Source organism: Cryptomeria japonica, chromosome 3 (genome assembly GCF_030272615.1).
Source record: "Cryptomeria japonica chromosome 3, Sugi_1.0, whole genome shotgun sequence".
Taxonomy (NCBI): domain Eukaryota; kingdom Viridiplantae; phylum Streptophyta; class Pinopsida; order Cupressales; family Cupressaceae; genus Cryptomeria; species Cryptomeria japonica.
In genome coordinates, this window is record NC_081407.1 from 800,605,289 (window position 1) to 800,633,097 (window position 27,809).

At 34.2% G+C, this 27,809-nt stretch overlaps 1 protein-coding gene across 1 annotated transcript; it reads left to right on the forward strand.

The window, feature by feature from the left end:
- The first annotated feature begins 21,708 nt into the window (after window positions 1–21,708).
- On the forward strand, window positions 21,709–26,186 carry LOC131044364 (WRKY transcription factor 72B). The gene is made up of 6 exons (XM_057977679.2): window positions 21,709–22,150; window positions 22,777–22,869; window positions 23,087–23,245; window positions 23,339–23,755; window positions 24,940–25,053; window positions 25,165–26,186. Exons 1-6 carry the CDS (start codon window positions 21,845–21,847, stop codon window positions 26,095–26,097), a joined length of 2,022 nt encoding a protein of 673 aa, XP_057833662.1. The 5' UTR covers window positions 21,709–21,844; the 3' UTR covers window positions 26,098–26,186.
- The last annotated feature ends 1,623 nt before the right edge of the window (window positions 26,187–27,809 follow it).

The following is a 27,809-nucleotide window of genomic DNA, read 5'->3' on the forward strand; positions in this document are numbered from 1 at the left end:
CACTCGTCAAGTTAGTCTCTTCCCCTCCAAGTTGTTGCTAATGAGAAACAAGAAGAAAAGAATGATGATGAAGCAACATCTCCTTTTAGAGTCGAGAGACCTTTGCTTGAGGAAATACAGGTAAGGGAGAGAAAATCTTCCATTCAAGATTGGCTAAAAGAAAGACTTACGAGGGTAGTTGTGGTTGAAGATGAAGAGCAAGTATTTGATTTGGAAAGTCTTCTAGGAAACTCTCAAGAAGAGATCGAAAGGAAGAAGGCTACAAAGATGTCAAAGGTAATTAGAGATGATGCAGGATCCAAGAAGATATAGATAGCTACACCACCAGTGGACAAGTATGATGATGAGATTATGGCAGAAGAATATGGTTTAGAGACATTTGATCTTGGTCCACTTACCTTCGAGCAAGCCATGGAAGAAGTGAATGATTCAATGAGAGAAATTAATGATAAACTAAAGGAAGAAATGGAAAAGAATAAAAGGTTGGAAAAGGAGGTTAATGCTTGGAGGAATTATTTTAGCCACCTTAGTCAGCCATTAAGATGACATGATCCAATAGTCACACCCTTGCAGGCACTCCCTCCCAAGTCAATAAATGAGGCAGAAAAGATGAAGAACTCAACCCAACTCATGAGTACATGGATTGATGGATCCTACAAGGTAGCCATGGAATTTGTAGCAAGAATGATGAAGATAGTCCATAGAGCTATCCAAGTCCTTGATCATTCATAATATAGTGGTGACTGTGGATGCCTTCACTCACACTACAGATATTAACATCCCTGCATTACAGGTGGTAAGAAGGACATCAAGACAGGTTTTAGCACAAGAGAAGATAATTGGTGGAGGAACCCATAATCTTCTACAATGGTCAACTTTGCTCCAAATGAAGGAAGTTCTATTCCAGGACATCAATAGTAGATGTAGCCGAGTGGACAATACTATCCATCCTATTCAGGATAAGGTGTTTTATGTATTATGTACAATCCTTGACAAAAGGATAGAGATCAAAACAGATGTGGATGTCCAAGAATTGGAAGATAGGATCAAGGTTATTTTTTGCAAAGAGGAGAACATGATCACAAAAAGTAGTGAGATCAGATGTATGCTACTATGTTCCTGATCGAGAAAATAAAAGAACTAGAGAATGGGTGGGAGATGACCCTTCTTGCAACCTTTAATCAGGCCCTTCACTTGGAAGAGCGAATGAAGAACCTGCTCGAGATTCCCATTGTAGAGATTGAAGGGATTACGTCTAGATTCATTGAATATGCCAGAAAAGAACATGGAAAAGGGAACAAAATTCTTGATGAGAATTTGTTATGAAATGATGTGGCAATTCAATTCCTATTGGATGATGTTTCCTCATTATTTGTACCAATTTCTATTGGCTATGTTATGATAATGATTATCTGATTAGGGTTATTTTTGTGGCAAACCCTAATTAGGGTTTAGGTGTCAAAATCTCAGCCTTTGATCTTCTTTAGATCCAAGCCTTTCATTGTATTTGAGAGTGCTATATAAGTTCTCACTAAATTCATTTTTAAGAGTTAGAAAAGAGAAAAGAAGAATAAGATTATTGGCAGCGGAGATAAAAGTAGTGAAGAGAGAAAGTTGAATAATTGTTGTTATATTTTTCTATGAGATCAATGAAATATTGAAGTTATGGTGTTTTATTGCAATCTTTGTGACTTTTTACATGGTTGTTTATCTTCTTGAATCACTCTTAGTGGAGATAGTACCTAGATTGTAGGATTAGATTGAGTGACAAATGTTGTGTTTGATCTTTTGGTAAAACTCATAGTCCAAACCACTAGCCTCTTACTGATTGTAAGCGTGCCTTGTGCGGTCAACTGGAGATATTGAAAAAAGTTTAAGAGTTCAATCATTATTTGAGAGTTGATATGTATCTTATTGATAGTATCCATTTCTATTAATGATTCAAAAATTATTGAATTCCCTTAGAAGATCACACCGATTCCAGTAGAGTTGTTGTTCTTTGGCAATACTAAGATTGGTAGAGTTTCACCAAGATCACTCTCCATTTAGTCATTCTTAGGCCTAGTTTAATATATCCCTCTCGAATCCCTAGTCATTCTTAGGCCTAGTTTAATATATCCCTCTCGAATCCCCTATCTTTTGCCTTTTTTTGAAACATCAGCTAGTATTAGGAAAATCCAGTTCCTCATTGAAAAGGTAGTTGCAAGAACTAGCTTTCTTAGAAAGTACGTAAGGCCCCTTGATGAAACAACAAACACAATGAACACTGGTGCTTATCCACAAGTAGAGAACCTACATATAAGAACCTTGGAGTTTCTCCGATTGATCCTTAGGTGAAATCTTCAACATTCAGAGAAGCTTTTCTGAAGAGAGGATAAGGTACCTTGGGGTATTTTATTTTATGTTTGGTCATGTACAAAAGACACATCAACAGGTAGTAGGGACACAAAGGACCTAGACCTTTCCATGAAGAAACACATGAGAGAAATGAAAGGTAGCTTCAACCAGCAATAGGAGTAGCAACATCATCCAAAAGTCCTCCTCACACTATCTTCCCACCTCAATAGGGAAGAGGTCCACCTCGATAGGACAAGAGAGAAGGTCGAACGTCAGCCCCAAGAACCCTCTAGCAACAAGATGAAACCCAACCACTCCCAACCACCGAATTTCCACCTCAATAGGAAAAAGGGGCACCTCAGACAGACAAGGAGAAGAACAACCCAGAAGCCCAAACATTTCAATCATAGCCCAATATAGAAAAAGTCCCTCCACCTCAATAGGAGGACAACCCAAATCAAAAAAAAAAACCCAAGACACTAGATCTTCCAAAAAGAAAACCTTAGGAGCACCAGATCTAGCCCCAAGGGCACAAGGCATCCCAAAGAGAGAAGAGTAACCAAAAACCCACAAAAGTAGAGCCTTGAAAAACCACCTAGGTCCCAAACAAGAGGAACACACCCAGAGCCTACGACTCCCACTAGAGTGGCCCACCAAACCTGAAGCTCATCCAAGCCTTGATCCCTTCACATAGAGAAGGTAGAGAGTGACCAATGCCTACAAAGAACAGGGGAGAGAAGAACAAGGAGGCAAGGAAGGCAAAAGCCAAAAAGCTAACTTCAGCATTGTCAAGCATGAGCTCCCCAAGCACAACAAAGAATCCCACCCATTCAAAGTCATCACTGGCCGCTCCCACATCATCCTCGTCACAGAACAAAGCACAGTCCACAAACAAGACAAGGCAACGATCACTAGTCTCCACACCATCACCGTCGCCACCATCCTCCTCATCACCAACATCTCCATCCTTCACTGCACCCCTGGTTCGACCGCTCCCTCCTGCAAGTCCACTCTGGTTCTCGCCCATCACTCAACCCACTCTGGTTCCCACCCATCACTCAGTAGAGATTCCATTGATGTGTAGGTGTTACTGTATTAATATTCTTTTAGTTATGACAATAGATATATTGACATTTGAGTGCAAGTGTGCAAGTTAATATTCTATGACTAATATATAAAATTATGGAATTTGTCAAGAAAATACCACAATGATTCTTCATTATACATATTCCTTATTCAAAAAGAGGATTAAAGTATTTTTGTGTAAATTTGTTACATATTTATTATTTTTAATTTATGATTGTTATTATTGTTAAGTGGAGGTTAGTTAAGAGAATCCTATAAATTTTACCCTCACTCCAGCTAAGATTTTCTACAAATGATGAAGGAGGAATAGTTACAATGGATGTAGGTGGAAAAACGGTCATTAGAGGCCTGCCCTATGTGTCTTGCTAGCCATATGCAACTTATACAACATCTTGTGGCATGCTAAGGATTTGGCTTCATGATAGATGATGGATTTCTAACTTGATTTTAATAAGTATTCTTCAATTTAAACTAACATTTCTTATTTGATAAATAAATAAGTAAATGTATATTGATTAATTAATTCAATATATTATATAGTCAATTATTCTATTTAATCAATTTATTTATAAATAAGTGAATAAATAATTATTTAATAAATAAAAATGAAAGTAATCTTACATTTTTAACTTTTATTTTCACACTACATTATTAAATCTCAACCCTTTATATAAAAATGTCATTTAAAGAGCTTGAATAATGAACTTTTAATAAAGTTGTCTCAAGAAATTCTAACCATCTATTAGCAATCAATCTTGACCATTCATCTATTAATTTATCTTATAATTCATCTTACTTTATAAACTAATGCATATATCTATTTCATTATTGCATCAAGAATTACGTCAATTTATATCTTCAATATTGATTAAGGGATGAATTTCTTTCAGGTGGTCATGAATCTCACACGAGTCTTCAAATAGAGAGATTTTAGACTCAATAAAAAGAGCATTTTGAAAGATTTTTAGAACGTACATAAAAATATTGGACCAATATTAAGTGAGATATGGTGATTCAAAGTTGACCCTATCATGTTATTTAAAATAGTTTTTAACATATCATTTTTTCATATCTTGCAATATAAGGAAATTACATTTTAATTTTTACAAATTATAGACATATATATTTAAATTTAAATTTATATATTATTTTCATTTCAGATCTATAATTAAAAATAGATTTCATGATTTTTTTAAATTTTAAATTAATAATTAGTTTGATTTTTTTCTTTAATAATGATTATAACTATAATAAACAAACTCTTTTTTCCTTGAAGAATATACATTTATTTTTCAATGAGCTTATTAAGGTTAAATAGAAAAATATTTCAAATACAATATTTTTTCTTATAATGTTTTATATTGATAAATATATTTTCTTAAAAATAAGGCAACTAAATGTATTTCTTAATTCAAATTGAATGATTTGCTTCCAACACAACGAATTCTCAACACTAAATATTTACAATACAATGAATATAATACAAGAGGGGTTCTATATAACATCTTATTCATGAATATTGACAAAAGAATCAATAAGCTTAAAACCTTTATTTTAATAATAAATAACATCTAAAAATACTATAAAATGAATTAAGATTCTACATTTATATTTTATTTTTCTCTAATTAGAAAATAGAAAAAAACTATTCACTTTGATGAAGATTTATTTTAAAGCTTTGTGAAGGTGTAGTAGATAGAGAAATGCATTTTTATGAAGACTTATTTTAGTTTTGATTTTTTTTTAAACCATTAGATTATTGTAAAATTTCTTTTGAGAAGATATATTTTTTTTTTATATTTAAGTATATATGATTTTTTAAAATTATTTTAAAATATTTTTTAATGTATGTGAGAGTTGTGGATTGAGAAATTTATTTATATATTTTTTTTTAGGAAAATAATTTAAGAATATAAATTATTATAAGAGAAAATATATAAAATATATTTCAATTTAAATTTAATAAGTACATTGAAAAATAAATAAGTATTCTTGTAATAAAATAATTTATTAAATTCATTAAATCTATTTTTAATTATAAATCTGAAATCAAAATAAAATATAAATATAAATTTATATATTCATGTCTATTTGTAAAGAAAAACAATGCAACTTCCTTATATTGCAAGATATGGAAAAATGAATACCTGTTAAAAAATTCTTAAAAAAAACGATGATAAGGCCAACTTTGAATCACTTAATATTGGTCCAATAATTTTATGTAACCACTTTTAAAAAATCTTTCAAAATGATATTATTTGAAGACTCCCTCTCAAGAAATTCATCCGTTCTTTGTCAAAGGAAATGTCATATTGAATAAAATTGATATATTTTTTCATAGAATTAATCAATATTCCAATAGTAAGTACCTACAAATTAGTTTCGTTTAAAATGATTGAATATGAATATTAATTTAGATATATAAAATTTTAATTCTATTTCATTGAAGATATAGATTGACTAATTCTTGATGTAGTAATGAAATAGATTCTTGATATGCAATAGTTAGTAAAACGAGATAAAATTTTGACAAATTAATAGATTAATGATCAAAATTAATTGTGAATTGATGATTATAATTTATTTAGACAGTTTTATTAAAAACTGATTATTGAGGTTCTTTAAATGATATTTTATGTGAAAGGCATTTAATGATGTAGTGGGAAAATGAATGTTGAAAATAGAAGATTAGTTTGATTTTTATTTATTAATTAATTATGTGATTAATCGAATTATTTATTCATTTAATTTTTAATAATGGAGGAAATATTATTATATTTTTTTTTAAATCAATTGATTAAATAAAACATCCGACTAAATAATATATTGAATTAATTAATAAATACACATTAATTTATTTATTTTTTATATTAAAAATATCAGTTTAATTTTTTGTGGTTAGTGTTGGGTAAACTTTTTAATGTGACTGGAAACACCAACACAACACGCCCTCTAGTACTACATGAAATGCTTTTGATATAGAGCTATCAACTAGTGAGGTCACAAATGAGGGACCTCATCCCCAATTGACAAATCTAATGTTGAAACTCATGAGCCCATTGGATTAGTAAAGGCATAAGCATGCGATTAAAATGGCCCACTGGGGTTTTGAACCTTGGACAACAACAACACCACCACTTAACCAACACACTATGAGAAGAACCCCATAAATATTAGTTTAATTAAATAAATAATAAAAAAGTCCAATTGATTAGTGATGTGGTAAAATTTAAATGTGTACAAATATCTTATTTAATTAGTACTATTTTATTTTTTTGATTGGTGAATTTTCAAGGGTTTCTCGACCTAGCCTAAAATAGGTGAGGCCATAGTTGGGGACCTCATCCTCAACATGAATGTGCAATAGTTCTAACCTACAAGCATGGTAGCCCAATAGAGACATAGAGCCTCCAAGCATACCATCTCAACAAGGGTGAAGAGCACAAGAATGAATACATGCTAAGTCACCTAACATGAATACCAATAATATCAACATTGAGGTTCAAACCTACAAGCATGCTTGATTAGCAAAGGTGCAAGCTTGCAATTATGATGGTCCAACGAGGTTTTGAATCTTGGTGACAACAAAAACATCACCACTTAACCATCATCTCAAGGGATGAATCCCAATTACTATTAAAATTTTATTATGATGTGTTGAACAATTTGTTGACTTATTCTAATTTAAGCAGGTATGTTCAATTTAATTATGTATTTGATTTATTTATGTATTTATTAAATATAGAGAAAAAAAAGTTATAGAATCTAGAAAATGGTCTGATTATTAGACCACCCTTATCAACTATAGGCTACTTAATCACATTGTACATGATTGAATCAAGTGACTACCACCCCAACAACAAAATGAGGCCTATACACCGCCGCACTATACATTCGATTAAAATTGATATACAAAATGATCTATACATTGAGACATGTTGTATAAAGGACTCATATACATTGAGATCTTTACAAAAATTGATTAGAAGAAGACATCAGTTGTTAATCTAGGAGGTCCATCCTAGAGGGCCATCCATCTAGATAACATTACTCTTCTAAGTGATAACTCTATCTTTCGCTAATTGGGCCTGGTATTGGCACTCCATTCTCCTTCCTTCATTGATATCTACATAAATTCATCTAATGCGTTGACAAAGGGAGATCTTTCCGTGCTAGACTTAGAATAGGTATAGCCATGAGACAATTCAGGTATGTAAACTCTTGTGGTTCCATCTTCTATGAATCTCTCAAAATGTTTGACTACAAACCTCATAATAAAATAAATATGCACATCAATGTTATGAAATATGAGTCTCTTTAGAGACTCAGTAAGCAGCCCATCCTTACTCTGGTATCTAGCTTCATCCCTAGATTTCCATTTAATCCAAAGAATTTCACAAGATAACAAAGACCAAAAATGATTATTGTCCTTTTCAATGCTTTTTATGTAACCATAGAGAACATCACAATGAGTAAAACCATTATTTAAATTAATGCCAAACATATTCCAAATTTTCTTAGCAAAAATGAATTTAAAGAAAATATACATCTAGTAGTTTCTATAGTTCTGCAAATATTTTGATTATTCTTAATGGGAAGCATGGGGGTTTCACTGGATAGGAAATATTATATCACATGCATTCATATTGGGGGTTTAATATCCCAAAAATGAGGGTACAATATAATGCTTATCGGTGAAAATAGGGGGGTTTTTAATTTAGGCTATGAAAAAATACAATATTTGGAAAAAATAGGGGGCTTTTAATTCAGGCTATGTATGGGGAGGGGGTGACAAAAAAGGAGTTTAGGACAATATTTTTTTTAAATAGGGGGATTCTTTAGTATTGGTGCAGGAGAATTTTCTGTGACATGGAGGCACATGAAGCCATTTTGGTGTAGCACATGGAGTCAAGGGTCTAAAGGATGTAAAAATGATGTAATAAAGCCTATTAAGGCATTTGAATCTAGTAGGAAGAATTAAATGAGCTATGAGTCCAAATGGACCTAGTAGGGGTCATTAAGTCTAAATATGTAAAAATGGCACAAAGGGTGCCTAATGAATTTAATAAGGTTATGTTGAGTCATTTTGATGTAATAAGGCTCAAATAAAGCCTTTGGTGTTGGTAAATTGGGTTTAAGGTTATTATGTCTAGTGTTGTCAAATGCAATTTTGAAACCCAATGGTTAGTTAGCCAAATAAGAGATTTAGATGTTTGTTAAGGTGAAAGGTAGTTATGGTCAGTTTGGGAAGGTTTTTATTGATTTATAACTCATGTTACATGACCTGGAGAGGGAGGTTGAAGTTTGGGAAAATAATCACAAGTGCATTGTATGGACTGCTCTTTTGAATACAAAAAATTGAAAACTACTTGCTTGATTTGGATTGTTTTCTTTCACTTTTGGATTGGCAATGCACTGCAGGTGATTCCTTTGGGTGTTGTTGAGAATTTGAATATGTTTTGAAGGTTTTATATCTATTTTTGAACCATTTATTTTGACTGTTCCAAAAGAACCCTGCTATAGGTGCTCATTTTGTGTTAGTTTGGAGTCAAAATGAGAAGTTAGGACTCATTCCTCTTTATGTAATTACTGTTCCTTGAGGAATGATTCCCTATCAATGTATTTTTAGCTAAACCATTGACAAGAATGCAGGGAAAAGAGATTGATTTAGTGATCACCAAGAGAAGTGACTGATTGTGTGGAAAAAGGCATGAGAATGGAGGCATGAGTATAGTAGGAGAAGAAGTATCTTAACAAGGTGGTTTTTTTATGTTGGAAGATGTTTTTGGGGGTTTAATAAAAGGTTAAATGACCCTTGGTTGAGTTTGTAAGTGAATGAAGGAGTGGTTTTGAGTGAGCCCTAGGTTAGGAGGCCTAAAAAAGGAAGGTTTGATGTCTAATCTATCAAATGAGTGTGTTTGTTCTTGAATGTTTGAAAATATACTATTTAAGAACATTTTAAAGATTTTTTTTGGTTTGGTGTTGTCGTCATACCATTTGTTGGTACTTGTTTTGGAAAAGTGGGCTAATTGGGCCTATTCGGTGTGTAGCAAGGTAATGGTTAGAGTATTTTTTCCAAAGGAACTATAGTTTAGTTTCACATATTTTATACAACTTCCAAAAGGGTATCTGGAAGTTCAATTTATTTTGCAAGTGTTTTGGGAAGAAGTTGAATTAAGTGGGAAAAACAGGTCTGGCAGGGCTACTAGAATTAAGCCTACGTTGCACTTGGATAAGAGGGTTTTGTGTAAACCAAGAAAATGGGTATGTGTTGATTGTTGAGGAAAGTTCATCTGGGCATTTAAATACCCTAGGTGGTATTAGTTTGGTTTTTGAGTTGGTAACCCAATTTGAGTTCTTTGGTGGAGGAGAAGACTTGAGAACCTTGAGGGGTTCAAAGGTCAATTTGACAAAACAACAAGTATTGCCTATGGAAGTGCTTGTAGACCAGTATCCTCTACATCATAGTTATATCAGAGCCACTAGTAGGTTCTTGAGGGAAGTAAGGAAGAGAGAGAAGTTGTGTAGAGAATTGGGGTATATACAAGATGCCTCCTAAACAACAAATAGCTAGGGAGAGCCAAGAGTTGAAAGAGACCTTGGAGATGGAAAGGAGAGAAAGGAGAGAATAGGAAGCAACAAGGGATAGAGAGATGAGACAAATGAGAAGGGATAATGCAACATTGTAGGTAAGGTTGGAAGCCTTGGAGAGAGGATCTAGAAGAGGGCCGCAAAGAGAGAATGAGGAAGAAGATGTTGAAGAAAATGATGGAGCAAATGAGAATCAGAATGAAGGAAATGGAGAAGGGGAACTAGACCGAAGAGAGAAGGATGATGAGGTAATTGAAGGTAGTACAAGGAGGTGGTAGTAAGACTACCATTGATTTGCCTATCTATCATGGCAAGATGGATAGTGAAGAGGTATTGGGATGGATAGATGCCCTTGAGAATTACTTTGAGTATGAGGGCATGGATGATGCAAAGAAGGTGAAGTTTTCTAAGAAAAATTTAAGAGGAACTACTCTAACATGGTGGAGTAGTGTGGAGACAGAGAGAGTGGAAAGAGGGATGAGTAAGATCTCAATATGGAGTAGGATGAAGGCCATGATGAAGGATCAATTCCTTCCATCTAATTATGCTATTCAGACAAAGAGGTTGAGACAAAATCTAAAAGAAAAAGACATGGATGTGATGATCTACACTGAGAAATTTCACAAGTTGAGCATAAGAGGTGGATTGGAAGATGAGGATGAGAAGGTTCCAAGATATCTTAATGGGCTTAGATACAACTTGCAAGATGAGATTGGTTTGAGTATACCAAAGACACTTGGAGAGTGTTTTCAACTGGCTATAAGGGCTGAAGAAAAGGTAAAGAGGAAGCAAGAGAGATAAGGAGGAAGTGGAAAAGGTAACGCAAATAGAGGAAGTGGAAGAAGGCCTAATAATGAAGGACAAGGATAAGGGATAAATGACAAGGGTAAGGAGTCATTTTGTGATTAGAGAGGTGGATACAAAGGTGAAGGCAGATTTGGATCAGGTAGAGGGACATGAGTCTTCACAGGAAGGTGCTTCACAAGCAATGGAGTTGGGCATACTTCCTTCAAGTTCCAATGAATGAACAAGGTGGCAAGAAGACTGAGAAAAGAGTTCAGTTGGCCCAAGGGGAAGAACAACCAGTAGAAGAGAGAGTTGGTATTGCTGCTCCAGAATTTGAAGGTGACTTTTTGATGTTTAGAAGAGGTCAAAGGTTGCAGCAGGTACAACCCTAGGTATCCATTTTTAGAACTCAATTTTTGAGCCATGGTAAAGTATGTAGGATGATCATTGATTCAGGTTCTTTTGATAACTTGGTTTCTCAAGAGATGGTTGACAAGTTTAATTTGGTGAGAATACCACATAATAGACCCTACAAATCCACTTGGGTAACAGATGAACAAAATCTAGTGGTCCAAGAGAAAGCATATGTAGAGTTTACCATTGGTCATTATCATGATAGGGTATTGTGTGACATTGTTCATATGACATGTTGTCATGTACTCTTGGGAGGGCCTTGAAAATATTAGAGAAGGACATTGCATGATGGGTTCTTGAACACATATGTTGTTCACAAAGATGGTAAGAGGTTTGCATTAACTCCTTTGAAGAGTCATCTGATCTTTGAATCTAGTGTAATATGCTTTGGTAGGAAGAAGTATTTGAGTTTGCAGGTTTCTAAGGTGAAGGGAACACAAGACAATGATCAGGGGTGTGGAAAGAAGTCAGAAGGGCAACAACATTTTGTTGATGACCATAAAAGGAAGGTGCAAACTAGTGTGATGGTAGGGACTGTTGAGTGCCCTGTAGGTGTGCAGGATAAGGATAGTGATATTTCTTCAAAGGTGAATGGATTTGGGGGTCTTTTGGACCTCACAAAGATAGGGAAACTAATGCAGAAACAGTCCATACGTGACTGTCTAAACCAAAGATCCAGTGATTTGTTTTTATCTAATCATTTGCATGAGTTTGTTGCAGGTAATAGGTGGGAGTCCAACTCATTTCCTGAGTTTTTATTTCTACAAAATATTTCAAGGGGCCAAAGTTGCAAGTGGCCTTCTAGTAGGATGCATGGAATCCAACAAGACCCCTATTCTCTTGGGACAAGAGATTTTTCACAAGGGGGAGTATGGTGCAGGAGCATTTCTTGTGACATGGAGGCACATGAAGCCATTTTTGTGTAGCACATGGAGTCAAGGGTCTAAAGGACCTAAAAATGATGTAATAAATCCTATTAAGAAATTTGAATCTAGTAGGAAGAATGAAATGAGCTATGAGTTCAAATGGACCTAGTAGGGGTCATTAAGTCTAAACATGTAAAAATGGCACAAAGGATGCGTAATGAGTTTAATAAGGTTATGTTGAGTCATTTTGATGTAATAAGGCTCAAATAAAGCCTTTGGTGTTGGTAAATTGGGTTTAAGGGTATTATGTCTAGTGCTGTCAAATGCAAATTTGAAACCCAACGGTTAATTAGCCAAACAAGAGATTTAGATGTTTGTTAAGGTGAAAGGTAGTTATGGTCAGTTTTGGAAGGTTTTTATTGATTTATAACTCATGTTACATGATATGGAGAGGGAAGTTGAAGTTTGGGAAAAGAATCACAAGTCTATTGTATGAACTGCTCTTTTGAATACAAAAGTCTGAAAACTACTTGCTTGATTTGGACTGTTTTCTTTCACTTTTGGATTGGCAATGGACTGCAGATGATTCCTTTGGGTTTTGATGAGAATTTGAATCAATTTTGAAGGTTTTATATCTATTTTTGAACCATTTATTTTGACTGTTCCAAAAGAACCCTGTTGTAGGTGCTCATTTTGTGTTAGTTTGGAGTCAAAATGAGAAGTTAGGACTCATTCCTCTTTATGTAATTATTGTTCCTTGAGGAATGAGTCCCTATCAATTTATTTTTAACTAACTAATTGACAAGAATGCAGGGAAAAGAGATTGATGTAGTGATTACCAAGAGCAGTGATTGATTGTGTGGAAAAAGGCATGAGAATGGAGGCATGCACATAGTAGCAGAAGAAGTAACTTAACAAGGTGGTGTTTTTATGTTGGAATATGTTTATGGGGGTTTAATAAATTGAGGTTAAATGACCCTTGGTTGAGTTTTCAAGTGAATGGAGGAGTGGTTTTGAATGAGCCCTAGGTTAGGAGGCCTAAAAAGGAGGGTTTGATGTCTAATGTATCAAATGAGTGTTTCTGACCTTGAAAGTTGGAAAATCTACTATTTTGGAACATTTTTTATGACTATTTTTTGGTTTGGTGTTGTGGTCGTACCATTTGTTGGTACTTCCTTTGGAAAAGTGAGCTAATTGGGCCTATTCGATGTGTAACAGGGTACTGGTTAGGGTATTTTGTCCAAAGGAAATATAGTTTAGTTTCACATAAGCTATACAAATTCCAAAAGGGTATCTGGAAGTCAAATTTATTTTGAAAGTGTTTTGGGAAGAAGTTGAATTATGTGGGAAAAACCGGTCTGGCAGGGCTACTAGAATTAGGCCTAGGTTGCACCCGGGTAAAAGGGTTTTGTGTAAACCAAGCAAATGGGTATGTGCTGATTGTTGAGGCAAGTTGGTTGGGGAATATGAAGACCCTAGGTGGTATTAGTTTGGTTGATTGAGTTGGTAACCCAATTTGAGTTCTTTGGTGGAGGAGAAGACTTGAGAACCTTGAGGGTTTCAAAGGTCAATTTGACAAAACAACAAGTATTGCCTATTGGAGTTATCCTAGACCAGTATTCTAGGAGGTCCATCCTAGAGGGTGATCCATCTAGGTAACAATATTGTTCCAATGGATAACTCCATCTTTCGCTAATTGGGCCTGGTACTAGCACTCCATTCTCTTTCCTTCATTGATATATACATAAATTCGTCTAATGCATTGACAAAGGGAGATATTTCCATGCTAGACTTAGAATAGGTATAGCCACGAGACAATTCAGGTAAGTAAACTCTTGTGGTTCCATCTTCTATGAATCTCTCAAAATGTTTGACTACAAGCCTCATAATAAAACAAATCTGCACATCAATGATGAAACATGAGTCTCTTTAGAGACTCAGTAAGCAACCCATCCTTACTCTGGTATCTAGCTTCATCCCTAAATTTCTATATAATACAAATAATTTCACAAGATAACAAAGACCAAAAATGATTACTGTCCCTTTTTATGCTTTTTATGTAACTATAGAGAACATCACAATGAGTAAAACCATTATTGAAATTAATGCCAAACATATTCCAAATTTTCTTAGCAAAAATGCAGTTAACGAAAATATACATCTAGTAGTTTCTATAGTTCTGCAAATATTTTGATTATTCTTAATGGGAAGCATGGGGGCTTCACTGGCTAGGAAATATTATATCACGTGTATTCATATTGGGAGTTTAATATCCCAAAAATGAGGGTACAATATATTGCTTATCAGTGAAAAGAGGGGGCTTTTTAATTCAAGCTATGAAAAAATACAATATTTGGTGAAAATAGGGGGCTTTTAATTCATGCTATGTATTGGGAGGGGGTGACAAAAAATGAGTTTAGGACAATATTTTTTTTAAAATAGGGGGATTCTTTAGTATGAGATGAACACACGTGCTATAAACCAAGTTCACTAAGTGAAGCCCCGTGATGGGAAGCTTATGCAAGATAAAAGTCCACTTGAAACCTTTCTTTTTGGGTGAAATGTTATCATCCCAAATATGGGTGAATATTTTCTGCCAGTCATTACTACTATAATTCAAATGCTAGATAGAGTTTACATGCATATTTAGATTAGAGTTAGAAGATAAAGCATCATAAACCATTTTAGCTGGAATATTCCTCTGCAGAGATCCATCCACCCATGTGTATGAAATGAACCTGTCCATAATCATCTCACATGGTTTGGGATGATCAAGACTAAGGCAGGCCTCTCTTAATATAGAATGGGTCCTCTGGTGAGAAGATGACAACTAAAATCTCTGACTAAGATCACACCAAAAAACTTAAAGTACCATTAACAATGATATCATTATTAACACAAATACCTGTTTGAGCCCAACTCTTGGCAAACCACCCCTGAATGAGGGCAAGCGATTTATAATTATGGAGTAAATTTCACCAGATAGACTTCTCACCACAAATTTTTTTTTTACTGCTAGAATGATCCTATTATTAGAATCAAGGTGTCTAATGAAGTCCCAAGCTTTCCAAATATCCCTAAACACATTAGAACCAGCTGGAGACACATAGAATTTACCACTGACTAGATCACCAAAGGGGGGAATTTTCCAAGACTTGGCCTATTTTGGCACACCAAGCCTAATATTATTTCTGATAAGAACCTTCCATTGTTCCTCTCCTTCTAGAGCATGGAATATCCATTTAGCTGCAAGAGCAATACCTTATATCTTGAGATCCTTTAGCCATATTCCACCCAGTTTTTTACCAAGACAACACCACTTCCACTTAACTCAATGTCATTTCTTGTTACCTCTTTCATCCGACCAAATAAAATTCTTGATAGCTTTATGAATTTCATGAACTTGGTAATTATAAAACATCCAAACTAAATCATAGTATAGGGTGTTGTAGGAGGAAATAATTTTATGACAAACTTGAATCCTACTTGCTAATGATAGATATTGTTTGTTCCACTTGTTCAACTTACAATCCAAGTTACCTTTAATCCATAGCCATATATCTCTCAGACAAGGGTTAATTGCAAATGGAATGCCTAAGTATCTAACTTACTTAGAAGAGCCACCCCATTGAAAAATATATTTACAAAGCCAAGGGGGGGTATCCCTCCAACCCAAGAGAATAAATTTGGAAGAAGATTATTTTTCCCTAGAAGAATCACAGAAGATGTTAAGTTTAACCATCGAGGAGTTTATATTGTCCTAATCAAGGTCCAGAAAAAGGATAGTATCATTAGTAAACTGAATGTTGATAAGAGTCATTTTGTTGGGTAGAGTGATGCCCCTAACCCTTGGGGAGTGGGAGGAGTCTTTAAGTAAGTAGCAAGTGTGAGAGGGCACCCTTATCTGATAGACCTACCCAGGTTGATGGGTTGAGTCCAAGATCCATTAACCTCAGCTTGAGAAGAGACATCCTTGAGGAGCACATTGACCATATGATAGAATTCATATGTGAACCCAAATTCTTCTAGCATCGTGATAAGAATGCTCCACTCAACTCGACCATAAGCCTTTTCAAATTCAATGAGGAACATAGTCACATTGTGATGGCTGGTACTTTTGCCCAGTTCATGGCCTCCTACCTTGTGATGAGGTTTTACAGAATTTACCACCCTTTAATGAATTCAGTTTGAGTATTACTAACAAAACATGGCAAGATGTCCACCAATCTCAATGCAATGGTCTTAGCCAAAATATTATAGGACACATTAAGGAGAGTAATGGGTCTTCATTTGTTGATAAGGGATTTATAACCTTCCTTAGGAAGTGATTCTATCATCTCTTTATTGATTTTAACACCTAGATTTCCCTTTAATAGAGCTTCATGATATATTTGCAATAGATCAGTACTAATCCACCCTTTAGTTTATTTGTAGAATTCAATAGGAATTCCATCAGAACTAGGAGCCATGTAATTGTTAAAGGTGTTGATAGCCTTATGAATTTCCTCAATTTATTTTCAAGCATCTTATCTTCTCCTACTGATATTTTCTTAGGAATGAAATCTCTACATTTATTCTTGGCAGAGAGGCTAGAGGGGGAGAAGTCTTATGAGGAGAATAAATTTTTATAGTACTGCAAGAAGGCAGAATTGATATCCTCATTGTCTATCAAATCCTTACCTTCATCCTAGATCTTGTCAATTCTTTCCTTGAATTCCTTCTATCTCAAAATATTAGAAAATAATTTAGATCCCTTATCTCTATTTTGCAACCAATTAAGTTTGGACCTTACTTTAGTCCTCTGAATTTCCTTGTGCTAAATACTCCTCAACCTGTCTCTAGTTTGAGATAAGGAGAGAGACAACTGCACATTCTCAGGGTTGTTTTGGGCTTGGGCCTCTTTAGTTAATAGGTTGTCCATAAGTTCTCTCTCAATTCTCCTACCATCATTAGCTATATTTTTTCCAATAGTTTTACACAACTTTCTAGCTATTAACATTATGATTTCATTTATCAATGACTCAGGGAGTATGAAAATATCATTTATTTATTTGCCTAATCATAAAGATGGCATTCTTAACATCTTGATTCTATAGCAAATTTGTGTTAAGAATAAAGTTCTCATCCCTCTTTGATTGAGGGGGAGAATTGAAGTTTACAAAAAATTGGACAGAGATCCCAGATGATGATATGAGAGAGTGAAAGGGTGCACTTTGACAGTGGTGCCATCCCCATCTTGTTTGAAAGAGAAGAAGTCCTTATTACCATAAAACCTATCTAGTCTAGAGTAAATTATCCTCTTTCCTTGTTGTAAATTACACTAAGTATACCATGTATCTTTATAATCCTTCTTTATCCCTTCCAAGGGATCAAATAGTCTAAGTTTAGCCTTCATTCTATCCCAATGGAGTTTCTCCCGACTTTTCCATTCCAGGTTAAGTCCTCCAAGATTGTCTTCTAGACTCTCAATCATATTAAAATCTCCCCCTATAATCCATGGAATATCTGGGAGGTTAGATAGTCATTTCCATAACTCAATTCTATCTTTGTAGTTGTTTGAGGCATATAAGGAACATACTCAAACACTAGTGCTACCAAGGTTCAAAATAATTCACACTAGTTTGTTACACGGGGAGGATCCACTGTCAATAATCTTGAAACCCCATTTGCTGCCAATAAAAAATGGCAGTGCCCCCTTTCCCTTTGTCATGATTGGTAGTAAATTGCATTGCATCTTTCCATATGTAACGAAGGTTGAATTCTAGATTAAATTTAATAGCTTTAACTTCTTGTAGTAGTAATATATCAATAGTTCTATGGTGGTTAAGAAAATTCTTAACAACATGTTTCCTGTTCAGGGATTCAAGTCCCCTAATATTTAAGGAAATACAGTTCAAATTCATGAGAAATATTAATTGATGATTTATTTAGCAACTTTAAAACTATCGAAGCATTTAGGAAGTTCTTTCTTAGGAGAGGGAGATTGTTTTCCTTTAGGCCTTCCCCTCTTTCTTCTAACTTTGGTAAACAAACCATTCCCAATAGGAATCAAAATTTCATATTCTTCATTTTTTGAGCCCTTGACCCGTTCTTGACTTGAGATATGCTCCTCTTTGGTGATTAGGTCACCGGACATGGACCTAGAGTCAAGCTCAGACTCCATAGATTGGATACTAGTTAAATCCTCAAAGAAATTCAATCTGGTTTTGTCATAGGGAATAATGGCTAGGTCCTAAGAGTCATTAGAAATCATGTTCCTAATACGTGGATCTGTAGTAATAACATCAAAATAAGATGCATGATTGTCAAGAGTATTGTTCTGAGTATCTCTTAAAGAATAATTAGTATCATCAATTTGGAAGGAATTGGGAGTCTGAATCTACCACAATAATGGGGGGAATAACATTGCCTTCGCATTCTTGAGATACCTTAGGATTAGGTCTGGCAAGAATGTCAAACTTATTAGTTAATACAAGGAGACTTGGGCCCCTCATGGGAGCATCCAGGCTAACAACCTCATCCATGTTCATGTTAGAAAATCTCCTTTCCTTGATACCTTTAACAATAGCCTTGTCAAAAGAGTTCTTATTTCCTTTAATCGAACTAATCACAAATGACAAGCCGTTAGAGTCATCATCCATTAGAATAGAGGAATGAACAATCTATGGGGGTTCCTTGGAGCAAGTTGAGAAATCTCCATCATAGAAGCCTTGGAACCTTTAAGTTTCTCAATAAAAAGATGTTGGGTGTTTTTCTTCCTGATCTTGCAACATTTCAGATGTATAAACTGATCAAAATTGCCCTCTTTGGAGTCCCTAATTTGGGAGAGTGACACCGCAATAACAGAGTGAGGGAGGGGATCCACATAAAAATCACGGGGGCTTCACTAGCTAGGCAATATTATATCGCATGCATTCATACAGGGGGGTTTAATATCCCAAAAATAAGGGTACAATATATTGCCTATCGGTAAAAATAGGGGTGTTTTTAATTTGGGCTATGAAAAAATACAATATCTGGTGAAAATAGGGGGGCTTTTAACTCAGGCTATGTATTGGGAGAGGGTGACAAAAAAGGAGATTAGGGAAATATTTTTTGAATATAGGGATTCTTTAATATGCCATGAATGCACATGATATAACCCAGGTTCACTAATTGAATCCCTCATGATAAAATCTCCAAACTTAGTAGTTCCCTCAAGAGTAGGGAGACTAATAGGTGGGTTTTTAACTACAAGAGTCACCACCTCCTTAAGGGCACTAAGTTTTTCCATCACAGGACCTTGATTCCCCTCTATGGGATTAGAAGGGGATTGAACAGGTGAGCGATAATTTCCATTAGAAGCGACATTCCCAGAAACACCTTTGAAATTGGAAGGAGGTTTTTACTTCACAAGAACAAGGGAGTTTCTTCATATATGCCCTTCTCTTCTACATAGAAACTAAGAGTTAATTCTACCCAAGACTTCAATTAGACAGACCAAGGGGTCTTCATCTATATTAATTTCCATAAATCTAGGCAGGTCTTTACTAGGTTCTAACAAAATTTGAACCTTAGCATCCATGTGCGAGACCAAAGAATGAGTATTATCCACTTTGAGAACTCTCCCAATAGAGGCTAGCATTTGAGGGATAAAATTCCAAAGAAAAGGTGAAATATTTTTTATCACAATCTACCTTAGGCAAGAGAGGGCCAAAATTTCATTGTTCACAGCCTTGGGCGACCATTTGAGGACCTTAAAAGTACATTTCACTATGGACCAAATTTGCTTCTCAATGACAACCATCTGTGATTTCAAATCATTAAAGAAAATAATTAACAAACCTCTCTATATCATCACATAGAAAGAAAAATGCAACCCTAATATTTTAACCTATATATTTTTAAGCTATTCATCCATATATTTATGAACTGAGAAATTAACCGTGTCCATAGCCGCAATAAATATTTCAATATCTTTCAATCTAGATTTCTCACTTTTTAGAGCATCAATCATTTCTAAATTAAGAGCAAAGGAAAGACTAGACAAAGAAAGGTTACTCTTCTTACCTCCTCCTCCAGCATCATCACCATTACCTTCCAGGAGCGAAGAAAACCTAGCCTCAAACTTCGTAGAGTTAAAAATAGAAAATGCAGAAGAATTAATGGGGTCCGCTTTAAAAGATTTAGCCCCAGCCACAATGACGACATCTGAAGGCCCATCATGCCCTCCTGAATTAAATGCATCACCATCCATATCCCTGTCCATCTCGACAAATTAACAACTCAATGCAAAACAAGTGACATGCCAGAGCACGCATACAAATGGGCAATAAACGCAAGGTAAGAAAATCAAGGAAGTGAGGGATCTTACCTACATGGAGGAGGTTGTACACCCTCCCCCACGTCTTGGAATGAACCACCCCTCCATGAAGGATGAAACCCTAGCCGATCACCCTAGGTTATATAGCGCTTATCAACCTCACTCATCCTGTTGAGGGTTCTTCATTGTGTATTTGATTTGAATAATACCTTTGAGTATTACACAATCCTTATTAATTAATTATAAATTCTATTATTAATTTGACGGTTTATGAATGAAACGGATCTCTCATCACCACTAACGTTTTGTGTCTTTCTTTGGCTCAATGTTTCATCACATTGTTTTCTGCATACAATGTTGAAAGTGTATGATGTGCTAACATGTGTAGTATGACATAAGACATAGTAGACTTGTAATTAAAAAAAACTACTACTTACATGATATTTATGTCAATGTGTACAAGTGTATACATAAACATGACACAAAGCCAAAATGCTTAATTTGACTAATTTTGTGTACAACTTAACCATATCCTTACACATATTTAATATTTTAAAACTCCTAAACATTTGTTATTTGAAATTTGTATATATAAATAAAAAAAGGTCTAATTAAATCAGTTTTGTTGGAAGGGTAGCAAGACATCCAAAATACAATTTTCCTTGCAAAGAAAGTAAGCGCCAAGCCCATAAGAAAACCTATTATCAATGATACCTATTTGACTGAGTTGTTTTTACACATAATAAACAAATCTTTAAACAAAAATGCACAATAATTGAATTGTGAATTATTTTTTAGTTATAAGTTTTGGGATACCCAAAACATTTTTTATAATCATGGGGTTCTCACCCAAAACAATATTAAACAAAAAAAATAAAATAATCAAGCACTGTAGTCAATATAACGGCGTAATGAGTACACATTACACCAATTTAGCGACGCCGATAATTTTATCAAAATATCCAGTTAGCAAATATAATGAAACACTATAAATTTGGTTTGAATAGACGTAGTCGTTAACTGTGACAACACATGAAGAACCGACAATTAATTTAAAAACTAGAGAGTTGTCTGAATATCTATCCGTTTTATCTACCTTTCCTAAGTTGGTACAAGTGGACAAATTGGCCCAAGTTTTGATAAAAGGTCAAATAATAAAGCCTAAAAAAAATGATTTAGCAGAGTTGAAAGATGTTTTTATTATTTTAGAATATATTAAAGAGAAAACGGGGCATGCGGCGCCGCGGGTGTCTTGCAAGTCGTCTCTTTTGTATTCCAAATACTTGTCAAAAAAAAAAACTTCGTCAAACCGTTGAAATTTGGAGGCTGATTCCTCTACAAAACCCAGTCTGTTTTTTCGGATTTGCAGGAGTTTAAAACTTGCTTTCTCACTTCAAAGCGTGTGGTTTGAGGTTTTGATCACATTGCTCTAGGTTTTGATCGTGTCAGACTAAATTTGGTCATGGAAAACGGGTCAGAGGTTGGGCATATGAGAGGGCTAAATCAAGAGGGCTCCTTGAATGATGGTCATTCAAGAAAGAGGAGGGCTATGGAAGGCAAGATTGAGATTGATCTGAGTCTAATGGTGGAAGATTGTGGAAGAGAACCAGCTGAGATCAAGAATAAGAAGATAAGGAGTTCGATGAATGATTTGGGGAAGGTTGAGGAGGAGGGAGAAGCCATGGAAGGGATAACAAGTAATGAGAAGTCTTCTTCATTAATGGTTCCTGCTCTTGTCAGTGATTCTGAAATTGATGAGCAATCCAAGGTATGCTGAACAATGCCCAAGAGAAGAAAAATAAAAAATCTTGTGTATTGGTTGTTGTGGGTATTTAGATTCTTGTAAAAAGGGTTTTTGGAATCTTTTTTTTTATAGATTCTTGTTAAAGAAGTCTTTGGAATCTTCTTTTTCTTAGATTATTGATTGCGTAGCGATTAAGAAATCATCTTTTTGTGGGTTATTGGGAATCATTCTTGGATTGTTCGCAATAGTTCACAATATAGATTTTTTCTATTGTCTTATTTCTTTTCTTTGTTAGTTTTGATGATGGATCATAACATGTGATTCAAAAGAAAAAAATTCATATAATCTAAATCTAAATATATTTGAATTAGAAAGACATTATTTCAGCATGATCAATTTTTTAATCTGTCTATCTTGATTAATGTCAGATTTTGAATGAAAGATTAGATCTCGTATATTTTATTTTCCTTCTTACCTAGAAATTGCTGAAATTCCTTTCACAGAATGGGAATCGTATATTTATATCTGTTTTGTTAGTCTACTCAATCGACAGTTTAAACAGTAAGTTGATATTAAGAAATGAATTTGTAAAATGTGAGTTTTTGGATTAAACTTTGGATTAAATAGATTGTTATTGAATGGGTATGCAGATGCAAAACCAGTTGAATACAAATGTTTGGAGCGATCGATCAGTAACCGTAAGAGATTCTACCTCATCAAAGAATCCTATCATTAGAAACGAGGTAATGATTGATTATTTCTCTTCTTTGATGGAAATGACTATCCAACTTTTAGAATATATCAATGCATAAAGTATGGTGTATAAAAGTAACTTATACATTGATACATCCTAGAGACTAGATAGTCATTTCCTCCTTTGATCTCTATTTCATACTGATCATTTTCATCTCAAAATCTGTTATAGAAATAACGATTGTTTCTTCAATTGTGTGTGAACAGATTGATTCTCTGCATACAGAGGTGGACAGAATGAAAGAGGAAAACAAGAATTTGAAGGTGGCTTTATCCCAGATGATGAATGATTATCAAAATCTACAGACCTATTTGTTGAGAGTGCAAGAAGCAGAAAACAATGCACCGGCGAAAGAGACTGCAAAGGTGAACAGTCATAGAATCCAATCATATCCATTATTGCATAGATTAACTATATAAATCTGATAACTTATTATTACAAGTCTGTTTTATTTTCAGGAGCCTGAAAAGTTGGATGAGGATTCAGATCTAGTATTTCTGTCCCTTGGGACAAATCCCTCATCAAGTAAACCCACAAAAGAAGAAACAGCAGGGGGAGAAAGAAGAAAAGAGGCTCTAAAACAGACGAAGGGATCTCAAGAACATCCCAAATGTCTTAGTCTCGGTTTAGATTTCAAGGGCGAAGAAACAAGCGATGAAACTAATGAAACGACCGTATCCCCAAGAAGTAGCCCGTCTAAATCAGAAGGCGGTTTGATGAAATCAGATTCTATGGATGTTTCACTACTGGGTCGACAAAATCAACCACAGCATGGATCTTTCAGGTCAAATAAAGAGGCAGGAGAAAATCTAGAAGCTGCAGTTCCTGCGAGGAAGGCCAGAGTGTCTGTACGTGCCAGATGCGAAGGATCAACTGTAAGTTGACCCAATTTTCATTCATAATTAGGTGGAATGTGTTTGAATCGTGTGGAACTTTGATTTCATTGTGTACGGAGCGTAGGTTTGCCAAAAGCTTAAATGGCACCCGTTAATGTCGACAGAAAGTGTGCTGACTGCTTTCAAATTTAGAAAGATAACAACGTTATGCTTTTAATATGTCTTTTTAAAATTAGGTTACATTTATATAAAAAAAATGTACCTGTAAAGTTGAGTAACATTTAAAAGATTCAAAGGGCTTCAATAAATGAACATGTCATATTATTTCATGGTCTATATGCCTTAGACAACTCTCACCTCTGGGTTGAACTGTCTAGGCTAGGGCAATAACAGCTTGAACCTTCAATGACAAATAGATTTTTACCATACAAATTTTGGTGTGATAGGAACACTTTGTTTACTTACAATTAGTTCAGGTAGTATTCAAAAATTGTTACTACAATCAATTTTATATTATGTTTTTGAATCAATGAATTGCATTCAATGATCTCTATATTTTAAATATTTTGAACCGCATTCAATGATATCTATATTTTTGAATCATATTTCAAACCACTCAATGATATCTATATTTTTGAATTGACATTCCAAACCACACTCAATGATATCTATATTTTGAATCGATGTTTGAAACCACATTCATTGATATCTATATTATTTAATCGATATTTCAAACCCACACTCAATGATATCTATGTTTTTGAACTGATATTTTGAACTGCAGTCAATGATATCTATATTTTTGATTCCATATCCCAAACCATATTCAATGATATCTATGTTTTTGAATCAATATTTCAAACAACATTCAATAATATTTATATTTAAATTGATATTTGAACCATACTCAATTGATATATATATATATATATTTTTGAGTAGATAGTTCAAACCACACCCAATAATTCATCAACTGTATATATTTTTCAAAATGTTTTGAGAGTTTAAAACCATTTGTTTTCATTGACAGACTCAGACATCAAATTAGGTTTTGCGTTCATACTGCATCTATAGTAATGTTATGTATTTTGATAAACTAAAACCTGAAATTAGGTTTTGCTCTCATACTGCATTTATACTAATGTATTGTAATTTTCTTATAGCTAGTAATCTTTTCTGTGAATATGGAGAATATTGATCATTGTTCTTTGACCATATTTCAGATGAACGATGGATGTCAATGGAGAAAGTATGGGCAAAAGATAGCCAAGGGAAATCCTTGCCCTCGAGCATATTATCGCTGCACTGTTGCCCCTGGATGCCCAGTTAGAAAGCAGGTACCCATATATAAATTCTAACTCAACTTTCATCCACAGTTTTTAAATGTGTAATGCAACAAAATGTTTTGGATCACCATGGTTGATGAGTTTTGCTTCAATATGGTGCAGGTACAAAGATGTGCAGATGACATGGCTATACTGATCACAACATATGAGGGCAGTCACAACCATTCACTACCCATTGCAGCCACTGCAATGGGATCCACCACAGCAGCAGCAGCCTGCATGCTAGCCTCTGGTTCAACCTCAAGCATGGAAGCCATGAATACCAATAATCCATACATTTCTAGATTGGACCAATACTTTGCCTCCAATCCCACCATTAGCACCACATCTTCCTTCCCCACAATCACACTAGACCTTACCAAAACCCCCACCTCACAATTAAACCCACTTAATTCATTAGGATCATCATCCACCTCATTTGTTCCAAGCTTCCCCCTTCCATTTCAATACCCATCTGCAGGACCCAACTTGCATTCCACTAATCCTCATTCTAATACCACCATACTTCACTCAGAGCATTCCCAACAAAGGGCCCCAAGTTCCAATCCCTGGAACAACACCCATCTCTATTATAACCAACATTATAGCAGGCCAAATTCAGCCATTCCTATAGCAAACTATGACCTTGCAAGTCAGAGGTTCCAAACTTCTCCCGATTCATCACTTAACAATCAAGCTGCAAGAACCACTCAAGAGGCTCTATCAAGATACAACTCACAGACAATGATGCAGAACTCCATGGCCAACACTAGTTCAAAGAGCATTTCAGGAGCTCCCAATTCTTTGGCTGATAAAGTAACAGTTGCTACTGCTGCCATTACTTCAGATCCTAATTTTACAAATGCCCTTGTCAATGCAATAGCCTCCATTATCAGTACTCAAGGGGCTCAATCCCAAGGAAGGAACGGCAATGCAGCAAATAATCTTGTACTCAATCCAGATCAGAGGAAATGGGGACAACCCACAACAGATCCAGTTTCTTTGAATACCACCCATCCTTCTGAATCCAACATGCTCTTTTCACCTGCTTCCTAACTACAATTTGTATTCATGAATGTTAGAGATAAGTCTATCACATGTATAAACTGATTACCTCAAAATCAGTGTGTTGTACTTGAATTCAAAATTCTTTATCACATGTATATACTGATTACTTGAAAATCAGTGTGTTGTATTTGAATTGAAAATTCTTTATCACATTCAATAGCAATGGATGACTTTTGTTTAATTTCTTATTTTTCAATATTTAATTTCTAAAATATTTTTGAAATAATTCAAAATCAAAATAGCTTCAGAATAAAATTGAATTTTTTTTTTTTCATTTAAAATGTGAAAAGAATATTTGATTCAAACATGGATTTGCAAGTCAACCATTTTAACGTGAGAACGTTGCCATCTTTTAGAAGACAATTTCGTTATGAATTTTTTTGACATTTGAATAACATGTCTTAGACGACTTCGTTATTTGCGTGTAATACGAATAAAAGAAAGCACGTGCTCAACGACTCTCTCTTTTTAATCCCACGTCCACGAATATTTTTTATTGCCCAATTTTATAAAATTAATTTCTCGTTTCAAATTTCCTTTTAAGTCAAATATCTTTGGATACTTGAGCTTAGAAAACAGAATAAATCTCACAGCATTAAAAATCAAATTTGCCCTGTCAGTTATAATTTTCTAATGAAGGAAAAAAGTTAAAAGATACAATTTTTAAATAGTCCTGATTGTGAACCAAAAATAATAAGGAAATATGTTATTATTAATGTAAATGATTATTTATTAAATTCATTCTAAAAAATAATACATAAATGTGTAGGTCAAATTTGGTTCAAATAATACTTTTAGTAATAATTAAGTTAAAATAAGAATTTTTTAAATTTATGAATTGATTGATGGTTTTTTCAAATGATTTTTATAATAATTATAATTCTTTATAAAATCTAATATAATAATATGTCTAGAGTGTTTATTTTCATGGTGATATTTAATTAAATTTTTAGTCTTTATAAATTGACTTATTTATGTTGGACTTTACAAATAATCATGAATTACTATTCATTAAAAAAAGAGTTGGAATACAAATCATTACAAATATTTTTACAAGTAATCATGAATTGCTAATAATTAAAAGTAAAAAAATTGAATACAAATAATGATGAATATAACTTATTATTTTAATATTTTTTTTAGTTAATGATTTATGATTGGTATGCAAAATATTCTTTTAAATATATTTTTAGACTAGTTAGTTGCCAATAAGAGATATAAATTAGTTAACACACATTTTTCATTTATAATTATTATTTGTTTAGTTTCTTGAAAAAATATTTTAAATATCAATTTTTTATATTTTTTAATATTTTAAAATAACATTGGTTTAACAATTATAAAATTGAAGATGATGCGTGAGGAGGACAATGAGTGACATAGTAGTTAAGGAGAAAATGATTAGCAGTGCAAGTAGACTACTTAGGAGAGGTCACTTGAGCTATAGATGGGGCATTAAGGAAGGATCTCAATAGCCTTTTAGAAGAAAATCTAAAGAAAAAAATTTAGATTATATAATGTTCACAATTCCCCCAATTTTATTGCATATTTTGGGGGGGATTTTGCATGTGTTTGTTCTTGTTGACATGGGAGTGAATTTTGTTCCCCAAGGAGAATGAATAAATTAGTAAGTCATAGATTTGTATTAGAATAATAGAGATACAAATGGCATGACTATACAATTACAAGACACTTGTAGT